Source organism: Chinchilla lanigera, unplaced genomic scaffold (genome assembly GCF_000276665.1).
Source record: "Chinchilla lanigera isolate Chin_1 unplaced genomic scaffold, ChiLan1.0 scaffold00015, whole genome shotgun sequence".
Lineage (NCBI taxonomy): Eukaryota > Metazoa > Chordata > Mammalia > Rodentia > Chinchillidae > Chinchilla > Chinchilla lanigera.
Genome location: NW_004955416.1, coordinates 14,629,191 through 14,652,303, shown reverse-complemented (window position 1 = coordinate 14,652,303; position 23,113 = coordinate 14,629,191). Strand labels below are relative to the sequence as shown.

General features: G+C 46.4%; 1 protein-coding gene across 1 annotated transcript in view; it reads right to left on the bottom strand.

Moving 5' to 3' along the window:
• Nucleotides 1-272: 272 nt before the first annotated feature.
• The window catches only part of Iqgap1 (IQ motif containing GTPase activating protein 1), a 93,404-nt gene continuing 70,563 nt past the window's right edge, over nt 273-23,113 (bottom strand). Inside the window, exons 27-38 of the mRNA XM_005381503.2 lie at nt 20,075-20,215; nt 19,906-19,990; nt 18,633-18,865; nt 17,666-17,798; nt 16,288-16,390; nt 15,577-15,712; nt 15,159-15,246; nt 12,710-12,922; nt 11,432-11,598; nt 9,313-9,435; nt 5,666-5,774; nt 273-2,381 (exon numbers count right to left, since the gene is read on the bottom strand). Coding sequence (XP_005381560.1) covers nt 2,268-2,381; nt 5,666-5,774; nt 9,313-9,435; nt 11,432-11,598; nt 12,710-12,922; nt 15,159-15,246; nt 15,577-15,712; nt 16,288-16,390; nt 17,666-17,798; nt 18,633-18,865; nt 19,906-19,990; nt 20,075-20,215 — 1,645 coding nt within the window. The 3' untranslated portion in view covers nt 273-2,267. The remainder of the gene's footprint in view (nt 2,382-5,665; nt 5,775-9,312; nt 9,436-11,431; nt 11,599-12,709; nt 12,923-15,158; nt 15,247-15,576; nt 15,713-16,287; nt 16,391-17,665; nt 17,799-18,632; nt 18,866-19,905; nt 19,991-20,074; nt 20,216-23,113) is intronic.

The window sequence follows — 23,113 nt, the reverse complement described above, 5'->3', positions numbered from 1 at the left end:
GGTGGGGTACGCCTATCAGCCCAGCACTCGGGAGGCCGAGGCAGGAGGATCACAGCAAGTTGAGGCCAACCTGGGCTACATAAGACCTTGTCTCAAAAAAGAAAAATCCAAATACATAAAGATCAATGAAATATTCTGTGATTTGATAGCAGATGTGGTTGGTTGTTCCTTTAAAAGCCTATAGGGGTTACTTTCTGCTCTGGTTTTTAATTATTAAATCTCACTCATCAACACTATTTAGAGAATACTGCTAACAAACAGAAAAACACAAACAGGAACAAATGACCTTTTATTTCATCCAGAGATACAAAGGCAACTGTGTGTAGGAACAACCTGACCGACAGCTGAATCCTTGGGAGGAAGTAAGTTCATGGTAAATGTCAGGATGGCTGGTTCCAGAAGGTCAGAGGAGAGGATGGGACAGAACGGGACAGCTGACAGACAACCGTGTAGCAGGCTTCAGTGTCTGTTGGAGCACTCTCTAATTTTATAGGGTTGTCATAAAAATTTTTAACGTTCTCTTGAGACTATTTTGCATTAGAAATTGTGTTCAGGGAAGAATAATTCTAACAAATAACAAATATCCTATTTTATTAAAGGAGTTGTAAACTTTGCTTGTGACCAACTCAGGTGGAGGTGGCTTTGGGGACAAGAATTTGGGGTGTGTGTCCTCTCTTGAGGAAAAGGGTTTATATACTTTGGTTAGTCCTGGTGTTTGAGTTAGACGCTGGCTGTGGTAACATCTTCTTTTAATCTGGGGGAAATGTTTACTAAAAGAATTATTTTCCAAAACACAACAAATCAAGGTCAAGGTAGTGCCATGGACTCCTCCCTGGGAGTGCACCCATGCACAGGGACATTCAGGGGAAAACCCCTTTTCCAAGACTTGCATTTGTAACAGGGACGCACCACGTGGTTTATTACTAATTAAAAGTTTATTGGCCTTAAATATGTATCAGTACATTTAAAAATGCTAGATTTTTAAGTTTTATGATAAAAGAATACTGAACCAGAACATCAGAGAGAATGGAGGCTCAGTAGCATGATTTCAATCTACCTTCCTGGATAAACAGCTATTTTTTTTTTGAAGTTTACTACTTTATCCAAGACATTTACAACTGAACTGTCTTTGACGAAGCCTAGAAAATTGAGGTTTACAAAATAAAGGCACAAATGTGGGCAGCAAGAAAAAAGAAAGAAATTTCTATTTTAATGTCATGTGTAACATGGGTTGGCTGGTTTTGTTCTAGCTATTTAAGGCAGGATTTTCTCTGCAATGCAGCAGATAGAGCCTAGTGTTTCAGCAGTAAGAAAGTTCAAGAGTTCAGATATACAGATAAATCAATTTCTTAAACCCCTTTTCTCAGAATATCCTAAAAGCTTTTGAAGCATTACATAAATCTTTAAGAAATAAATCTACGCTTTTGTAAGGCAATCTGAAGATACAGGACAGACTTGAGAACCGTTCTATTCTACCCTCGGGATCACCCCGTGCTCTGCAGCAGCGTGTCCCTGAAGAGAGTCAGTCTCCAGAGGTAGGGGCCCAGCCGTTCCCATCCACCAAACGAGCTCAGGAGGCCACTGGGCCGCTCCTGTGCACTGCTGGGGGTGTTACACTAACAGCATGGCCCAAATCTGCTGGTGAAATTAAAAAAATACTACCTTCTCCCCCCCAAAAACTGCTTTGTTTCAATAGAGAAGTACAGTGACTTGTATTAGCTCCTTCCCACAAAGTAAAACAGAACGGAGAGAATCAACCACCTGCTCTATCCGCTGATTTTACTGATGCGACAGAAATATAAAGGAGCTTCACTTCCAGAGGACAACTGCTGAGTAACTGCGACTAAACCAACATTTTAATTGTGCATCCTGGGTGCATGTGCGCTACTGCTGCTAAGAGCGCCCCTTCTGGTGACAAGAATTTGCACCCCACTGTCGTTGTTGCTGAGCAAACAAACACCAAAGCTTACAAGCCAGCAAAACTGCTTCAAAGGCTTCAGCCACAGAGGATTTTGGTGGGGTTTCCACTCTTCCTTAAGTATGAGAAAAATGAAGGCACCAGGAGGTCGACTAAGCCCAAAACACAATTTCACTGTGAAAAAGAGGGCGGCAAATGTCCTGCCAGAGTGAGGGGAGTTAAAACAGGGCGTCAGGGGGCATCAGACCGAGGCATCGTCAGGGGCTGGTGTTGGCTTCCTGCGAGAGATCCCAGAAGGGCCTTTAAGGGGTTCTTCCTCCATCCTTCTGGGCTGGCAGCACATGATCAATTACTTCCCGTAGAACTTTTTGTTGAGCAGGAAGATCAAGAGGTTGACATTTACTTTAGCTCTGTCAAACAGCTTCATGACTGCAACGCCTTCATACTGTAGCTGCAGCAGGTCCTATTAAAAAAAAAAGAATGACAGTCAAGTCGATGTAACACAAGAAAGGACAGTGCAGGGAGGAACCTAGAACTGAGGTGCACCCTGTGTGCCCGCTTCGAGGTGGGCAAGGCCAAAGCTGCCAGTCACGGACTTGCCCCACTCAGGGCAGGACAGAGAGGGGACATTCTGAGTAACTGAGCACTGGGGTGTTTAACATACCAAACATAGAAAAAGAGGTATGTTATCACACACAGTTAGGGTGACCTAACTGTTTTTATTTCAGGGGGTTGGGGGCTGTAGTTCAGTGCTAGAGCACTTTCCTACCATGTACAAGGCCCTGTGGCTCCATACCTACTATCGTGAAAAAAAATTTTTTTTTTTAATGTCAGAAGTTTTTGCCAGTTTTAATAAATCTGAGAAAAGTAGAGTCATTTCAATTCTTTTTAAAAATTTTAAATTTTGAGAAAGGTCTCACAAAGTTGCTCAGGCTGGCCTCAAACTTTCTTTTTTTTTTTTTGTCTTTTTGAGATGGGGCGCCTCACAGTTCAGACTGGCCTTGAGCTCACAGGCTGGTCTCGAACTTGCAAAGATCCTCCTGCCTCAGCCTTCTGAGTAACTGAAATTACAGGTTCACTTCAATTCATGATGAAATATACTGATCATTGAAAAATGATGCTGGGCATGGTGGTGGATGCCCGTAACCCCAGAATTTGCAAAGCTGAGGGAGGAGGACTACTTAGTTTAAGGCCAACCCAGAATACAGAGTGAGACCCTGTCTCAACCAAAAATTTTTTAAAAAGGGAGAGACAAGGCCTATAATGTTTCAGTAACACCTATCTGAATGGTTTTTTAATGGTACTTGGAACTGAACCCAGGGCCTCCTGCACACTAACCCTGCACCCTACCACTGTGCTATAGCCCCACTTCTGTCCTATATTCTTTCACATGAGCAAGTGTTTCTATTTTGAAGGCAAGGAAAGAGGGCGAAACGTTATTAGGTACCTACCTCATGCTCAGCACTGTGTGTGCACGTACGTTGGGTCTTTTCCCATTCTCACAACTACCCTATGAAGTATAAGCATCCCACCCACAGGAAGCGCTCCTCTTTGAGGGCTTGGAGACAGTAAATGACACGCCCAGCAGAACAGTGTCTAGATCTGACCTCAAGGCCGCCGCCGCCCACCACCTTCTGCCATGTGGAGCAAGGGGAGGAACCAAGCTGGCCTCTGCACTCTAACCCTTCCAGGAGCGCTAAGGAGAAAGCACAGGTCAAAGGGCCTGAAAGGACCCCAAAGGCTGAGTCAGTCATCTTCTGGGAAACCTGGCAGCTCTAGGAGGATGGGGACAGTGCGCTGCCCCTGTGCCCAACATGCCACCTCACAGCTGGCAGTCAGGCCACGCAGGATGAACCTGGGTGTGAGGGAGAAGCTGCCCCTGGCAGGCTGGCTGGCCTCTAAGCGCCTGGTCTTGCCGTGGAGGTGCTTCAGTCAGCCGCGTGCATCACAGTCATTTCACGCTGGCTGCGAGGGTGCCTTGACAGTGTGCTGGCGTTCCAGAAGGAAATGAAGACGACTAAGACAAACTGCCTCTGCTTACAGAGTTCACAGTTCAGGGCGGGAGGGAAATGAGTCAAGGTGTTCTGTAAACAGAGGATGTCTACAGACTGCTGTGGCACAGGGAAGACCGGTGACTGGCCTGGCTGGGGAGGCTTCAGGGTGGGAACACAATGCCTCACTATCTGACAGGGAACCAAGCGAGGTGGGAAGGGAAGAAGGAGGGCATGCACAAAAGCCAAATGCAGCCCAGCACGGTAGCACATGCCCATAATCCTAGCATTCGGGAGGCTGAGTCAGGAGGATCACAAATTTGAGACCTATCTGGTCAATTTAGCAAGATACTGTCTCAAAACAAAAAAAAAACAAGGCAGGCTGGAGATGGGAACTCAGTGCAAAGGCCCTGGGTTGAACCTCTAGTACAAAAGGGGGGGGAAGTCCCAAATGTACTTTTTTTTTTCGTCTTTTTGAGACAGGGTCTCGCTATGCAGTTCAGGCTGGCCTTGAGCTCACTTTGTAGCCCAGGCTGGTGTTGAACTTGCAACGATCCTCCTGCCTCAGCCTCCCAAGTGCTGGGATTACAGGTGTGTGCTACCATGCCCGGCCCAAACCTACTGTTATGGTTATATGATTTACATCCAGACATCCCAAGCCTCATGTGCTCAGAGGTGGGGCTCTGGGGAGGTGACTAGATCATGGGTCTGTAACAGTCATTACTGATGCCTGTATGGCTGTGTCTGATGCTGGCAGGTGGAGCCTGGCGGAGCAGGTGGTTCCTGTGGGCGTGGCCCGGAAAGGTCACCTCTCTCCCCCTCCCATGATCTCCTTCTCTACTTCCTGCTGACAAGCCATGAACTGATCCTCTTCTGTGATGCCTCTCTGCCATGGCGCTGGCCGACCATGGCTGAAACCTCTACAAAGTGAACCCAAAAAACCCTCTAACTTGTGGGCGTTAGGTTATTTCGCCCCAGTGACCACAATGTAACTAAGCCATGCGCCTTCACTGAAAGGCTCCTGCCCCGTCTGAAGGAGCAGGGCAGAGCAAGGAAGGAGAAGAGAGCAGCACTGAAGTGGTACGGCTCCACAGTGCAGTGGTCAGTCAAGACTCATGGGCTGTGTGCTATAAATGACCACACACATAAAGCTGCAGGAATATGCACATCTGCTTGAGAACCCTCTCAGTGCACTATTCTTTAACATGCAAAACTTAGGTATTTAAAAAAAAATTAGCGGGAACTACGCTACAAAATGGCAGGGTCATCTCACCCACAGTAGGGGCTTTGCACTGAGCCCTTTTTTATTTTGAGACAGGGTCTTGCTAACAAGTCCCTGAATTCCCAGGCTGGGATTGAACTTTGGCCCTCCTGCCTCAGCCTCTTAGTGTGCTGGGATTCTAGGTGTGTGCCAGCACATCTGATTCAGAATTTTTTTTTTAATTTAAAATGAGATGCAATTTACACACACCTTGTCAGAAATACATACAAACTTTTAGGTGTGTCAAATTAAATTGAACAAAAGATTTCAAGCCACTATGAAGGCCTATGACAGTTCTAGCTTGACAACACTGTACTTATTCCTTCATTCAAGGCTGAGGATATCACCTCTGTCCAGGGCACACAGGTCACACTGGACAGCTGGCAACCCTGGTGATGCTGAGGCTGCTGTGCACGGGCATGGATGGCTTCCCCCTCAGGGGCTCCGTCCCTACCAAGGAGAACCCGCTCGCAGCTCTCCCTGGGGCACACCCACCTGATAATGTAACATAAAGGTCTCCATCTGAACGCCCATGAATTTGGCTTTCACTTCAAAGTCTCCAACTTCTTCTGTTGGACCGATTTCAAAGATAACATTTTTAAACCTGTTGAAACACAACAACACACGGGCATGCTCTGTATGTTCTCAGTGATACTCCTGAATACACAGGGAAATGGGTGAGTGAATCTTCAAGGGGGAAAGAGCTCACAGGTGCAGGGCTGGAGTTCTGGGGCAGGTGGCTCAGCATGGCGCGGCACTGGGACCCTGAGGGACGAGTGGCAACCTGTGGCCAGCACTGACGCTCCACTGCCCGGAACAAGTAGCCTGTGAATGAGGGCACAAAGCACTCTCTTGGCCTAGGCGGAGGGACAGAGGGCAGCGTGGAAGCGGTGTGGCAGAGCACGGGTCTGGGCGCAAGGAAACCAAGGGCAGTGAGGACACAGGACCACGGCAGTTTCTGCAGACAGGAAATGCTGCAGTACGTTCAAAGGGACTGAGTCCAACCAGAGAAACTGCCATGACTGTCTTACTCAACAGGTCACGGGCCAGGAGGTTTTACGGCACAGCACCGAGGTGGGTTACACTGCTCCTCAGGCGAACAATGTACGCCCCAGATTTCCAGCCCCCAAACATGGAAGTGAATGCCTCCATGAACACAGAAGCGTGAAGATGCAGAGGTAAGACAGGGCTCATAGGAACCCGTGCCCCAAAGCAGGCCTGCTCACCATGCACCAACTCCCAGTCACCTCTTAGGGGTGCTGTTTTATGTGACTGTTAGTGGATGTGGCTGGTTATGTGGTTGCTAAGCCCACACTAGCGAATGAGAAAAAGGGAGGCCAACAGGACAGGCGCTGGAGCAGCAATGGAAACTGACGACAGAGAGAAGGGGAGAGGTGATGTGTAAGACAGACCTGAAGAAGGCACCCAAAGAACCCACAGCAAACGAACAAAAACCAGAAAGACTAAGGTTCCTGGCTGAAACACTCAGCAGAGAAAATATAAATAATAACTCACATTTAAAAAATAACATTCCATCCCCAAAATCAAACATCTCAACTAGAAATAGGAAATGCAAATTTCAGAGGGATTTTTCTTTTATCTTTTTTGAGACAAGGTCTTACTCTGTAGTCTAGGCTGGCCTCAAACTCTCAGCAATCCTCCTACCTTGGCCTCCTGAATGTTAGGATTACAGGTATGTGCCACCACACCCAGAAAGGGATTTTTTTTTAACTGTTAAAAAACAAAATTTATCTTATTCAATAAAGGAAGGAGTAGGATGACCATTTCACACAAGCTTCAGACACTAGTGTATTTTTGGCAATACATGTAAGTTTAACATTTTTCCAACAATTGTGGTAAACAGTATTAAGTTAAAAAACTTAAAAATCATAGCACTCGGGAGGCTGAGTCAGGAGGATCATTGCGAGTTTGAGACCAGCCTGGCCTACAAAGTGAGCTCAAGGCCACCCTGAACTGCATAGTGACACCCTGTCTCAAAAAGGAAAGAACAAAAATAAACGAACACACCAACAAACCAACAAAAATAACGCCCCCTCCAAAGCCCAACTTAAAACTAAAACTACCATATGATCCAGCAGTCCTACTTCTGGCAGTGTGGACAGAGTTGAAAGCAGGCCTGAAGGAGAAGTCTGCATATCCATGTGGGCTGCAGCTGCTCACAATGGCCAAGAAGTGGGAGCCGCCAATGCAACCATCAGTGGAAGAATAGGTAAACAAAATGTGGTGCATACAATGGAATATTAGTCAACCTTAAAAAGGAAGGAAATCCTGTCATATGGAGGAACCACGAGGATGCTGTGCTAAGTGTAAAAAGCCAGCCACAAAAGACAGACAGGGAGTGCCACGGAGATGAGGTCAATAAAGTAGTTAAGCTCAGAGACAGAAAAATAGTGGTTGCCAGAGGCTGGCAGGAGCGGAGGGAGCAGCTGTTTACTGGGCACAGAGTTCTGGGTAACTTCCAGGGACCTGTTGCACAGCACCATGAATACACTCTCAATGTATTAACAGTGAGCTTATGGAACTATATCTTTTCAAATGATTAAGATAACAAATCTTATGTTATATATTTTTACAATAACAGTTATTTAATCTTTTTGAACAGAGATTAAATTTCTGGAGGTATCCGCTTTCGGGGAAAACAGCCGTGTCAGCAGTGATGGCGTGCGCCTATAATCCCAGCTACCTAGGAGGCTGCTCAAGGCCAGCCTGGGTAACACAGCCAGGTCGCATCTCAAAAGGCAGCAAAAGTAGGATCAAAGATTTACACAGAAAGGTGGGTATGTGCAGTAACAGAAAAAGCAAAATCCATTTGTATTCTGCAATAGGTTAAAACGAGGAATATTAGGTATCCCTTTAAAAAAAAACTTTCAAATATATGAAAAATGCTCACAATTATCAGAAAAAATGTTGGATATGACATTAAAAATATCACCCTAGCCAGGTGTGGTGGTGCACACCTATAATCCTAGCACTTAAGAGGCTGAGGCAGGAGGACTGCTGTGAGTTTGAGACCAGCATGGGCGACACAGCAAGTTCGAGGCCAGCCTATACTACATAGTGAGACCCCCATCTCAAAAAAAAGAAAAAAGCAACACTCCCCACCCCAAAATATCATCCTAATTTCTATTAAGGACAAGTGATAGATTAAGTGGGTAAGTGGGCAGATACATAATTTTTATGTGAAAAGGGTCACACTAGCAAATGCACTCAAATGATTTCTGGGGTTACAGGTGTTATAGGATTACAGGTGTTTCTTATTTTCCTTTATATTTTACCATATTTTCTTTTCTCTTTTTTTTTTTTTTTTTTTTTTGAGACAGGGTCTAACTATGCAGTTTAGGCTGGCCTTGAACTCGCAACGATCCTCCTGCCTCAGCCTCCCAAGTGCTGGGCCTACAGGCGTGCATCTCCATGCCCGGCTTACTTTACTATATTTTCAAAGTTAATGATAAATACGTATTTTAGAATCAGAAAAATGCAAAACATTCTCTTTCTCTGTAGTGCTGGGGATCAAACCCAGGGCCTAGTGCACGCTGGGCAAGCGTTCCAGCACCGAGCTATATAGCCCTAGGACCTGAAAGATTTTTTTTTTTTAAATGGAGGTCACAGGCAGACTGACTGGATGTTCAGTGAAGGTCTACACACCCTGCTGGAGCCAGGACCTGCAGAAGGCTGTGATGGACCCACAGACCACGGGGAAAGCCAGTGGTATTTCCCCAAAAAGGCGGGGGGGGCCGGGGGTGAGTGCACCCGTGGGTCCCAGCTGTGGAACAATACAATAAATGCTGCTTTTTGTTACTCTTATTGACTTTAATTTAATCTGGGTTCAGATTCTGAAGAAACAGAAAGAATGGTTTTCTGCTTTAAAAAGGAAAAATTGTCATGCGTGGTGCAGCATGCCTGTAATCGCAGCACTCTGGAGGCTGAGGCAGGAGGATCAATGGGAATTCGAGGCCAGTGTGGGATACAAATATAAAATGTAAGGTGGCCAGCAGGAAAGACAAAGGAAAGAAGATAAAGGTTTAAGGATTGCAAAAATTAAAGTCTCCTATTTTAGTGTATGTGCTGCCGAAGCCAGCACTAAAGTCTTCTTATAAAACAGCAAACAAGGAGCCACTCACTGATTCACTTGCAGGTCCTCAATTTCCAGGAGCACCCCTTTCTCGTGAAGTCTTGCTGCCGTGTATTTCAGAGAAATCTTCTTGCTTTTTTTTCCTTTCATTTCCCGAGGCTTTTTGGAGACCCTGTAAGAAATCACACGTTGCCACTTTCACTAAGTAACTGTGTGGTTCAAGTCTGTTGTCTATGTGGTCAGAAAATTCATAAGCCTAAGCCATACCAATTCTAAAACAGCAAACAAGTATCAGGATCACTTGCAAAATGGAAAACTACACTGTTTCCATCTTTAGTTTATACTACATTTCTGAGCCACTGCTAAACCCTGAACAAGCACCCAGCCTCAGCGCCAGCCGAGGCAAGGGTGCTAATCCCAAGCACCACCCCCAAGTCTCCTCAAATCCATACTTTCTAAGAATTTAAATCAGCACAGCAATTATAAAGGGTTGGAAGTCAGGAAGAGAAACAGACATTGGGCAGCTACTAACCAAGTGAGAAGCAGAAAGAACAGTAATCCAGGGAACGGTAGAAGGATGTGAGATCGGGGATTTGGGACATCTGAGGGGAGGGTTTTAAAAAATGGGGGGGAAATGCAGGCCAGGAGTGTAAATGGAAATAATCTTCATAGAAGGTAACTGAAGCTATCAAAATTACAGTTGCACAAGACATGTGGCCCAGCAATTCAACTTCTAGGAATTTATTTTCAAAATAAACCCACATTTGCAAATATATAAGAAGTTGTCACGGAAGTTTTTAGAATAATAACTGGAAACATATGCATTAAATGAAGAGTTGATTAGTATGTAAAGTGTTTTATCTGTCTATACAGTAGAATACTATGCAACCATTAAAAAGAAACGAGGTCCTAGCTACACCCACTTAGAAGGCCCAAAAACAAAAAGGACTCTGGCAACGAGTGCACCTTGTTGCTGTATCTTGGTTTCTAAATACCATTCCTTCCTAAATGGATCCAGAGAAGCTTGAAGAAATAGTTTAGTGCTGGCTGGGGAGGGTAAACTGCATGTTGAACCTGAAACATCTTGTATCAGAAGTCAAGAGGGAAACAGAAAATGATGAGACATGTTGAAGGGACACAGGGGCCAGCTCCACAGTGGGGCTAGGTGGCTTGGCTGTCCCTTCAGCATCAGCCCTGCCTCACTGCAGGTATCTTCCAGGAAGGGAGGGAGAAAGAATGTGAGAGCCGGACAAGGGAAGCACAGGCAGCAAAGCATTAAAAACTGACAGGTCCAGGTGAAGGGTACGTGGATATTCACTGTTTTAGTCATTCAAGTTGTTCTGTTTTTTAACCTAGGTGTGCTTTACTAAGTTACATGCCCAGTCTTTATGTTTTGTGAGACAGGGTCTTGCTAAATTGTCCAGGTGGAACTTGAACTTGCAATCCTCTTGCCTTAGCCTCCCTAAATGCTGAGATTACAAGTGTGCAGCACTGCCCTAGGCCTCAACTAGATGTGAGGAGTGAATAAAAAACTAACCTTACACACCATACCGCACTTGACATCTCAGCACTGGGATACCAGTTGCCTCCCTCCACATGGCTCACGGACCCTGAGGAAAGTCTGTCAAAGGCTTCTGGGCCTGTCCCCATGGGTTAAGCACCCTTACCCTACTCCTTGAGAGCTCATGTGAAGGTTCTAACAGGGAGGGCAGCTACTCGCTTACCCTTGACCCAAGAACGGTCCTCCTCTCATGGCTTCGGGAGGGAGGCACGTGGAGTGGTGAGGAAAGGGACAGTCACCCAGCCAGCCAGGGCAGCTAAGTCAACCCTGGTGATCAATGGGGTGACAAATATTGCAGCCTGATTGCCCTCAGATCCCCTCAGAATATTCCTTAGGAGCTTTTGAAGCACGGCTAGTTTTTAGGACCACGTGATAATCTGTTTCCATGATCTGCGAAGAAGGTATCTGGAACAAGGAATGCTTAGAAACCCAACATACTAACAAGTGGAACCCGGCGACTATGCAAACAATTAGAAATAAAACAGAACTAAAGCAACAAACAGGTCAAGAGTGTTTTAGGTGAGAATTTTCAATGTCACTGCAGTTGCTTCTACTTCCTTTCCGCACCCTAATTCTTGTCCTTCAACTGATAGAAAGAAATACTCACTTGCCCTTGCTGGCTAAGTTATCCAAGCAGGTTTTGATGTAGCTTTTATAGTAATCCACCTGCTCCCCATAAAAGGTGGCCTTAGAGTTCAGAGCAGCAAAGGTCTGCTGCAATTTCACCAATTCAGCTTTTCTCCTCTGTCGGTATCTCCGCTGATTCCGGATATCCTGCAGCGTAATTATTAAAGAAAATAACGATAGGTACCATGTGCTGCTTTGTCACTGTAATTTAACACTAGAACCCAGCAATGCTTAACACTGCCTTGAACATGACCACATATTCCTTTTGTGTGTTTGCGATGGGGTCTTGCTACATAGTGCAGGCTGGCCTTAAACCTGTAACAATCCTCCTGTGTCGGCTTTCCTGAGTGCTGAGATTAAAGGCACATGCTACCATATCTGCATATGACCACACATCCTCAACAGGTAGCAATCTGGGCTCACAAATTAGTAGATTCAGGTCTCATTCCATTTGTATCTTCAATCAATGGGCAAATAGGGTACTTTCAGAGTTCATTTTGAGAACTGAAAATGCCAAGCAGGCTTAGAATTCTTAAATTCCCAGGGGAGGAGAAAAAGGATTATAATCCATTAACTACCCAGTTCTCTGGTGTGCATGGCATCACCTTAGTGCAGTGACAGACAGTGCCTAAAATTCTCAGCTCACACTGGAGCCCCTCACTTGAAGTAATTCATGCAAATCAAAGCTCTGATGATCAGCTTTGCATTTCATAGTAAGAAAAAGATCTAGAGAATCCTCCCCCATACACACAACAATCCCCTTTAGAAGGTCTCATTATGTAGTATAGGCTAGTCTTCAACTTGCTATGTAATCCATGCTACATAAAATTCACAAGGTTCTTTCCTCAGACTTCCAAGTGCTGGGATCACAAGAGTATGCCACCATGCCCACCTTCCAGACCTTTTTTCATTTATTTTTGGACAGTCTCTCTAAATTGCCCAGGCTGGTTTTGACTGTGCTCCTCCTGCCTCAGGCTGCTGAGTAGCTGGGTTTACAGATGTGAAGCCATCATGCCTAGCAATGAAGAATTCTTTATGGCCAAAGATAAAACTTCAACACAGGAAAGGCTAGTTAAGTGTCTTGTCCCTATACATTTTGGCTGTGGAGTAAGCGACCTCAGGACCAGAAAGAGTCAGGTACAGCTTCTCAGAGGAGAGGGCACTAATCTCCTAGAAACTGAAGCTACACTGTGGTCTGAGCAGCTGTACTGGAAGAGCTTTACACAAGGCTGGGCCATTCCTGTCCCCAAGGCAATACCCTGGCAATGTCGTTGATCAGTTCCTGGTATCTGTTCTTTGGGTCCACTGTCCCCAACTCTGTTAACTTCTTTAAACCCGTCTGGATCTTCTCTTTCTTCTCCTGCAGGGAGAGGCTGTTGTCTTCCTTCACAGACGTGGACTTCTTCATCTTGTCAGGAGTTTTGGCATCCCGGATGGCACGTCTCTGCATGGCCCGCTGATGCTCTGCCTCCTGCAGACGAGAGCAAGAAGTTGTTGGCAAGCTGGCCACACTCACCTCTGATGCACACGGCACTGCTGCAGCTGGACTCACTCAGTTCTCCTGCTCCTCCCTGAAAATGGGAGGACAGGTGAGAAACCGTGAGGCAGGGCAGACCTCCCACCTGGAATGGAGGACTCCTAAGAAACCACCGCTGCCTTAGGGTCTCCTGGGCTCAGTGCATTTTGCTGGCTACAAAACCCTTTATTTTCCCCTGTCATATTCTGGGATATAGAGGGTACTACATTTTAACAAAACATAGCTCTGTGAGTGTTGTAACCGACTACACCAACACAACAAAAGTGCTCATTAAATCCCTCTTGCTTGTTTTTGCCACCTTGTCCGGGCTCAACCATGCTCCATGTCCCTGCTTTCGGACATGCTGCAAACCCTTCCCATTCCGCCACCTCTCCTTGTCTCCATTCGTTTGTCTCTTCCATCCTTGTCCAACATCCAGCCTACACTTTCCTCCTTTGAGTACTTTCTTGACAACCTGCAATCAGACCTCAGAAGGTACTGCTTGTCTCCAGTTCCCACTCCCACCCCCGAGTCCAAGGTCATGTCCTAGCCGTCACTGCTCATCTGCTCTCAGCTTCCTCCTGCTCTAAGTGTGGACTTGGTGCTTCTGAGTGCTGTGGTGCTCTCTCTGCTTACTCTCCACACGCCGGCGGAGCACCCCTATGCTGACAGACTCCAGGTCTCTATGTCTAAAGCTCGCAGGCATATCAGGAACAGTTTATAACAGGATGCTGTATGTGCAATGGCTTGTAGCTCAAACTCATACTTCCTCCCACACCAGAATGGTTCCCTTTCCCAATATTCCTCTGCCTTCTCGTTTCAAGATGACTCTGCATCACACAGTGCAGAGTGCGAGTGCTGAGGTCAGACAGAACTGGACCCGAGTCTGGTTCTGCCACTATGAGCCCACGATCTTAGGCAAGCAACTTAACCTGCAAGAATCTTGATTTGCTCATCTGTAAAATGGCCATGAAAAGACTCTTCTCATAAATGAAAGGTGGGGACTCTCAATAAAGACTGGTTCCTCCCTCCCTACCTGAAACCTCGTCCAGGACATCAGTTACTGTCAAACCTCTTGACTCTCACACACATCTAACTGGCCACCATTCATAGCATCCTGAAGGTGAGAATTCATCTGCAACAGTGATTTTCAAGTAGTTCCTTGTGTGGCCTTAAGGGTTTCCAGAGGCACCAGAGTCCCTAGAGGCCTGGCTTCTGGCCACCTGGAGCTACCAAGTGGCTCCACTTTACCTGCTTTATACAGTAGGCTTCTATATAAGCTGTCACTTCATAAAGTGGATTCCCATGCTTGAAACTTGAAAACGAAAGGCTTGACCAACTTTCTCATCTGACAAATGAAACAGTCCTAAACATGAAGTCACCACCCCTGCCCCTGCCCCACCTTCCCTCCTCCCACACACCTCAGGTGACTCAGCCACCATGGCTCTGACAATACTGCCAGATTAACCAAGATGAGACAGTCCCAGGACTTGGAGAGGGGCCTTATCCTTATCTCTACAGGGCCAAATTTCTGTTCAGCTTTTCAATTCTAGATCCTGTGGTCTGCTTCTGTTCTCACCACTCCCTCAGCCCACATCTCCAGAGGTGTGGCCTCACCCCACCGCTCTTCCCAAGGGCAGAGCCCAGAACTATGGCTCAGGCTTCCTCACGCTGCCCCTCCTGGCCTCGCCTGAAACACTTGTCATTCTTATGATCTGCAGCATCATAGTTAACTTTAAACAACTGGGTCACTTGTCTCGTCTCCAGGCACATCGACCACTTCTGGTATCTGCGTCACATTTCCCTAACAGGATCTTGAGTCCATTAAGTTCAGGAGTCACACTGTGTACTCTTCTTCCATACACAAAGGCATTTAATATAATTGCAACTATAAAATAGTCAGTAAACTGCTAGACAGACTCACTGAACCTGCGCCAGTTAAATGCGTATTTATTCTCAGTCCTTCATTCTCTCCTCTTTCTGTCTCCTCTCTGTGCCCGCCAATTGCCAGGACCTCACAGCATCTTTTGTGTTTAGGAACCAACAACTCGCTCAGGCCAGCCCCACCCCTCACTGCTCTCTGGCTAAATCCACTCACCCAGGTTACAAGCTCTGTTTCACTCGTCTCCAGCCTGCAACCCAGGTCTGTGCCTGTCCACCTCATGAGAGAAAGCTAAATCCGAAACTCTACCTGTTCACTTGTGGCTGGCGTCTCTAGGATTTCAGTCAAGGTCTCCCCCGGCTGGAAGCGGATGACATCCACAATTAACCGCTTCGTGCTGAAACGAGATGGGATGCACTCACACCCTGCAGGCACTGCCCTCCTCTCAGTGGCCCTGGGGCAGCACAAACACGTTTCCTGGAGGCCCTGGGGGCAGCTGCTGGCACAAGGTACTTGGCCTTGGGCTTATGTATATGACACAGGAGGTACCAGGGTTAGGGTTTTTAAGACTGAAACTTTACTTCAGCATATTAACAAAATAAAGTACACTGCTGGGTACAATACGCGAGATGACTGGAGTCATGAAGGGCCCCAGAGGCGGAGATGACCAGCCCAGGAGTAGCGTCTTTGGATCATGTCACTGTACCCTTCTCCCTGCAACACTCACTTCAGTAAAATGGTCCGCGCATCCATTTCTGCATTCTCATCTCCAGGCACATCGAACTTGTTGGTCAGTGTGAGAGACACTTCAGTCTTGGCCAGTGCCTCCTTGTTTGGGTCATTTAAGCTACCCGCACTTTCCCCTAAAGGGTGGGAGGGTAGAAAGGCTCCATATAATAAGAAGAGGCAGCATTGGAAGGAAAATAATACAAATGAAAGATAATGTAAATCTAGGATAATATTTATTTATTTTTTTGTATCAGGAATCGAACTCAGAACCTTGCACTTGCCAGGTAGGCACTTGTGCCGCTGAGCTACACCCCCGGCCCTAGGATGATATTTGAAAAGCCAACACATACATGTGGCAAGAACATCTTTTACTGAGAAATAAAAGAAAATATGTCAAATGACAGAGGCAAAGGAGCTGAAAGATAATTTCACTAATGTTTGACAAATCATTTCAACACTGCAATATCACAATTCTTTCTCAAAATACTTCTTCCTTAATAGGACTTAAAATTTCTAATGCTATTATTTGTTTTTCTCTCTAAAATCATCTCCCATTATGCTTTAGTTCCTGGCACTAAGGGACCATGCTTGTTCTGTTTTCCAACATATATCCCAAATTTGATACAGTGCAAAACCAGAGGGGATGATGATCACAACACTCATCTGTCAGGTCCACTCTCACTTCTGGATGGATTAGTCAGAACATTACCTATTAGGGACTCGATGGTGGGCACCTCTCCCAGGTCATCCAGCAGCTCATGGATCGGGTCGTTGTGTTCTGGAGCAATGGCATCCTGGTGGTCTAACAGGAGCTGCAAAGACCTCACAATCAACCCCATCTTCACATTCTGGTCCCTCACCCCCACACTGCCTCATGGCGGTGACCTGCACAGAAGAGGCTGGACAATAAAGCTCCTACGTGCGCAGCAGCCTCTGGAGCCCAATCCAGATAAACAATAGAGTTCAGCAAATCCTACAGTGGCCTGTGCAGAATGGACGGCCTGAGCCATAACACACAGAGAAACAACCAACATTCTCTGAGCTGCAAGGCCTTGAGGGGGCAAACATGCCTATGCCAGAAGTCACAATGCAGCCTGATGCCACACAATCTCAGCACACTCCCTACGCTGTCACCAGTTCCAGATGGCACATGCCGGCTTCTCCTAATGTTCCCAGTGTAAAGCATCTTTTCTGGTTGTTACTGGTGGTTTTATCTTACTTTGTGTGTATGTGTGTGTGTGGGTGTTTGTTGTTCGTTTTTTTGCAGTGCTGGGGTATCTTTTACTTTTTATTTTTTGTTTTTTTTTTTCCGGTACCGGGAATCGAACTCACAGCCTCATGCTTGCCAGGCAAGTGCTGTACTGCTGAGCTAAATCCCCAGCCCCTGGGGTATCTTTTAATCCAGAGAAGAGCATGCTAGCTCAAGACTGTCATCTGAGTCGGCCTCAGAATTAGCCCGAGATGCTATTATTCCAGGTGATAGCCTCAGCAATGACAGACCCTGAAACTTCACTTACATATGTCCTCATTTCTTGTTCTACACTGTCCCCAGAGGGAAATAAATTATTTGAAAAACGTGTACAAACAGGGAGACCCCATAGGAGAATTTACTCCAAGGCTACGGAGAAGATGATGGTATTCTAGTTTATGCTAGAGTGACCTTGAGGGTTGGAGTTTATCAAGCTGCCCAATGAGACACCCGGGCCCACTCCAGAGCCCACACCAGGGAGTCTGAGACCTGCAAATGCACTGTAACTACAGCAGGAATGGTGCTGTGTGGGTGGCCAGGGAGAAGTTTGCGAACACTTAGCAGCAGGTGTAAGAATAGCAAACAGGGCTGGAGGTATAGCTCTGTGGAAGAGCACTCCACTTGTCTAGTATACAGGAGGTCCTGGGGTTCAGTGCCCAGTATTACACAAACAAGACAACAACAACACGATGATAAAAGCAAAGGAAGAGAGATAACGTGAAAATTCAGTGTCATCAAGATCACAGGAGACTTTTGGCTACCAGAGACAGCAGCAGCAGCCAGGAAAGGTAATTAATAACCGAGCAGTGGAATTAAGTAATTAACGAAAAATACTTACAGTGTGGGTGTTGATGATTTCACCAATGGAAATGTAGATAACCGGTTTGGTGAGGGTTACTAAATCTGAATACTCATCCACATTAAATTTATCCTGAAGCTCTGGGACATCACAAGCAGTTTGGAAAAACCGTCTGAAAGCAAGCACAGGAGACAGCCCCTCAAAACTGACATATGCCAAGAAGTAGGAGACGACAACCCACAGACCTTTCATGAGAGGAGTCCTGACGGAAGCCGGGAAGGGACTGATACTGAAGGAAGTGCGGGATGTCTGCTGCTTCACAGCCTGCGATATTGGCTCTAAAAACTTCTCCATCTAGTTTTAGTCACACCCACAAGAACCGCTCAACCACAGTTTCAAACAGTTCTTGACACCTGCGCTATTTACTTCTGAGAGTATTCTGAGGCATTCAATTCAAACATACACTTAATTTACAGATATAAAAACCACTCTCCCTCCAATTCTTCTCTGGTTAGAGTAAGAAGGGTTTAATGCAGCCACTGTTTTCCCATTATGTGCTGTCTATCTCAAACATCAGGCCAGGCCTGGTGGCGCACGCCTATAATCCTAGCACTTGGGAGACAGGAGCAGAAGAATCACCATGAGTTTGGGCTACATCGTGAGTTCAAGGCCAGTCTGGGCTACATAGCGAGACCTGGTTTCAACAAAACAACAAAACAAATGCACGGCCAGGAAGGGGAGGGAGGGAAGATGATTTAAAAAAAAAAAGAAGAAATGTCATGTATGTGTACTAACACCCCACGATGAATATAATCATTACTACAAATATGTACCAATAATTTTTAAAAAATTATCCAAAATGATAATAAATAAATAAATCATCCCAGGAGCCCTAAGCACATCAAAGATATGTCTTACACTGTGGCTATCCAGGGAAAGCCTGGGTGGCATTCAATCTCATCTTCCCCTCAGAGATAAAAGCACACCCCGGCACCTTTCTCCTTACCTGAATTTCTGGTAAGACTGGGAAAGATACTCATTAATGATGCTTAGGTGGGCATTATCTCCCAGAAACATCTTGTTGGAGGCTGCATGCTGCAGCATCTTTGCAATGGAGCCCAGATTGCGGCGCTGGTCTGTGGTCAGTTGGCCTCCTGCTGACAGGTCGATGATGTCAAAGGCGTCAGGGGCAACAATGGCTGGGTTCATGTATCGGTAATAGAGCAAGTTACCGATAATCTGAGAAGAGACGAAATAAAAGGATAGGTAGCAAAAAATTACACCACCAAGTAAGCCACAAATGACTTTGCTAGCAAAGAAAATTCACTCCTGTGAGGAAAAAATAAATAAAACACACACACACATGCATGCATGCACATACACTTCCTCTCGAGGCCTAGGGCCAAAAAACCCTTATTGGATGTTGTGGGCAGAAAAGAATGAAAACCACTACCAGTAATTAAACAACGGATTCAGAAAGTAAAAACAATAGGCTTAAAGTGTCATCAAACAAACAATTTAGGGCATCTTTTGTTCACATGTCACTAAAACAAGGCCACTGTCATCCACGTGCACTCTAGGCTCACACAGGAGGGCTTTCACTGAGAAGCTAATGAACAGAACCAAGGAAGCCCTTAAGCACGACCTATTAGCACAGGGCCATCTTCCAACCCCCTTCCTCCTCATGCGCAGACTTCAAAGGCCAAGTTCATGCCTCTGAAATGAAATGCACTCAACACACATCTCTTCCACAGATGAATGCAAGGCCAGTCACAGCATTTCCCCTAGAGTTTCATCCAGAAAAAATAAAATTAATTCACCTGAACAGAAAGTCTAGAATCGAGGCCTCACTGTAGGAAAGCACAGGACTAGGAGAGAGAAGAAAAAAGCGTTCAGATTAAAAAAAAAGGAGGAGGAGGAGCACAGCCGAGTAAGAGAATCATCAGCAAAAGCCTTAGCAGAAACTATTGCGCTTGCTGCTATTCACCTGGCCACCAGCAGAGGGAGCAACTCTTCAGCAAAAAGATAGGACTCAGATTTAACTCAGGAAAGCAAAAAAAATCATCTTTCTCTTCTTGTTTGATGTACACCATGTGCTGTTCATATTGAACAGAAACTGTTTCATACTAAGCTATCATTTACTATTTCCAATAGCTTTCAAAAGCTCACAACCCATGAGCCAGGCTGGAACTTCGGCATAGCTGCTGACTGCCCGTCTGTGATCAGGACTACTTGGGGGGCACTTGAAGGGCAGGAATCTCTGAGTTTCAGGTTCTTACCTTCAGCAGCTCGTCCTCACCAGCATCTGGGAACTTCTCATGCAAGGAGTCCTTCAGCACCTTGGCAATGAAGCGCATCCCATAACTGCAGGACAGACAGCACTGGGTGAGAGAGGAGTGGCAGGGGCTACTGCAGGGCTCCCCTTGCCATGACAGGGGCGGCACTCACGGGATTTTGTCCACGGAGCTGATGATGGCAGAGAGAAACTTGTCTGTCACGGCCCTCATGTTCCTGATGGAGTTGTCCAGACGAGTCTTCACTTCCTCGTGAGTCAGAGCCTGCTCGGGGGTTACATCGTAGGGCAGTTTGCTGGGAAAGCAGAAACGACCCAACTATGTTAGATGGACAGCAGGGACAGGGACAAGGCCTTCCATAAATGGGAAGACCGGCAACTGAACTCAGGTTGCCAGCTGTGAGCCGGTGCCTGAATTACGTGCCAGGCACTATGACAAACAGCAATAAAAGATAAGAGTTAAGACATGGCCCCTTTCCTGAAATCTCTTACACCCTGGTGGTTGAGATGCACAGATAACTATAAGCCATTGATGTCGAACCTGTTAGATCTTTCAATGACCTTAAACAGCTGGCTGTGGCACGCATACTAAGCTCCCACCACTGTGAGAGGCAGCCCAGAGCTCAAACACTTTTTTCCCTTCACATGCATGAGGCCCAGGCTCTAAGAAAGAGCTGCAAAGACTTGACCAGAAGAGATGCAAAACAACATCTCTTGTTGTTTTGGGAAGGAAGGGGCTGCTACCCAGATGGAGACAGCAAGCAAGGCTTCCAAAGGGAGCAACACCTCAACTCAGAAGAAAAGTGGAGGAAGAGGCTCCTCGGAGGCAAGGTCCATGCAAAGAAAGGAAGCAGGGGAGCAGAAATGAGAGTAGAAGTGACCAGGGACCAGGCCTTGGAGGACCCTGTGCATGCTGCTGAGAAGTCCAGGCTTTTCTAGAAGCCAGGAGGAGCCCTGGAGGGTCAGGAGATGTGCGTCTTGATCAAGACCATCCTAGCCCACCTCAAGTAGTGAAGTAGGGAGGCAGGAGACCTGAACCTCAGCCTGAGTAAGGATGCAGCAGAGGCCAGGAGAGCCTGCTGGAGGAGATTCAACAATTAGCAGCCTGGATGGCTCTGGGGAGAGTGGTGAGGGAGGAGACAGACAGAGGAGTGTGAGCCAGAGGCGCCATTGAGATCACTCAAGGAGCGGGCACGAAGTCAGAAGACAGTGCATGAGAAGAGTTGCTGTACTAGAACACTGGGTCTAGGCCTCATCAGGCAGGAGGGAAGGACACAGGAGCTCAAAGACAAAACAAAATTCAGGGGTCAGGATCCTAGTACTTTGAGGTCAAACAGTAATAGTGACACTGGGTGCCAAGCCACGGGTCTACAATTCCAGCTCTGAGGGATGCTGAGGCAGGAGGATTCCAAGTTCAAGTCCTGCCTGCACAAATTGATGAGACCCTGTCTCAAAATAATAAAAAGGGTTGCATATGTAGCTCAATGGTACAGCGCCCTAAGTTTGATCTTCAGTACCACCTTATACCCTCCCAAACCCTACAAACCTGGAGTACTGACTTGTACCCTGGACATTATCCAAATGAGCCCTAAACCCTAACCAAGCAGTGTAATAAGAGACAGGCAAAGGGAGACATGTTCACCCAGAAGAGGAGGCATGATGTGCCCAGGGAGGCAGAGGCCTCAGCCACTCGGCCACAAGAGCCACCAGAAACCGGAAGAAGCAAGGAACAGCTTCTGTGGCACAGCAGCAGGGAGCTCAGCCCTCTGGGCACCTGAGCTTCCGCCCAATGATGATGCAATTTCAGACTTCCGGCCGCCAGAACTGTGAGAGGATCCATTTCTGTTGTTCAAAGCCAATAACTTTGTGGTGATTTGTTATAGTAGCCCTAAGAAACTAAGCAGGTGGGAACACAAACCCATTCATCACAGTGTGGCTGAATTACATCCAGAGGTAGAGCTACAAATACAAGAATTCAGCAAGCAAGAATCAACAAAAACATTCTGTGAGAAATGAGCTATCTGGAATGCTCGATCAAGAATACTGTATATTTTATTCTTTTTAAGTTGTAGAACCAAAGCAGATGCCGAATGACTCCCAACAGGGGACACCCCTGCTGCATGATGGCAGGTCCACAGGAGGTAGAGTAATGCAGAGCAGGGTTATCCAGAGTGTGGCCTAATGCTGGTCCACACACTAGGAGATGACAGGAAGACGGCCCGAGCGTGTAAACCAATACACAGCTTCCCTCACCGACAGTCTTGCTACGAATAAAACATCAGCTGAAACGAACAGTGTCCTTAGGGAAGGATGCACTCAATTTTCCATTACTGGTGTACAAACCACACTTTGAATAGCAATGGTGTGGAAAGCTACTCCTAAGCACCAGAGTGTGTCACACGTGATCTGACTCTATTCTGTAAGAAAACCCCACAAGACATCAAGCTGCTCATGCCAGCCCTCACCCCATTGGGTCTTCACCTAAGCTGACGGAACATTTTGGTTTTCTGAGCACTGTCTTCCCAGCGTTACCTGTGTTTGGACCTTAGCCTTGTGAAACCTGACCTTGTCCCACAGCTTTCCCTCGCCACCCTATCCACACCAGCTGCCTCTTGCTCTCTGCCATAGTACTCTGCATAAAACTTCACACAATTTACCTTGATTTGTTACTATTTTTATGTACTCATTTGTTGTCTCTCTCTTTTTGGAGACAAGGTCTTGCTATGTAGTTCAGGCTGGCTTTATACTCACTATGTAGCCCAGGCTGGCCTCAAACTTGCGGTGGTGCTCCCGCCTCAGCCTCCCAAGTGCTTGGGATTACAAGCACGCACCACCACACCCAGTGTCTGTGCTGTGTCTTACTCAGTAAGTTATGCAGAAATGGCAGGGAGCATATCTGTTCCATTCATTTTTCTCTCAGTGTGTGTGTATCTAACATAGTGCCTAGCACATAGCAAATACTTAGTATTTGTTAAATAAGTGAATTTATTACCAGCTCAACAATTTTAAAATTTCCTAAGGAAAAGCTACTTGAGAAACTATTATTTTATAAATCAAGGTAACTAGCCGGGCATGGTGGCAAAAGTCTGTAATCCCAGCACTCAGGATGCTCAGGCAGGAGGTGGCCAGCCTGGGCTACATAATGCGTCCAAAGCCAGCATGGACTACATATAGCAAGACCCTGTCTAAAAAAA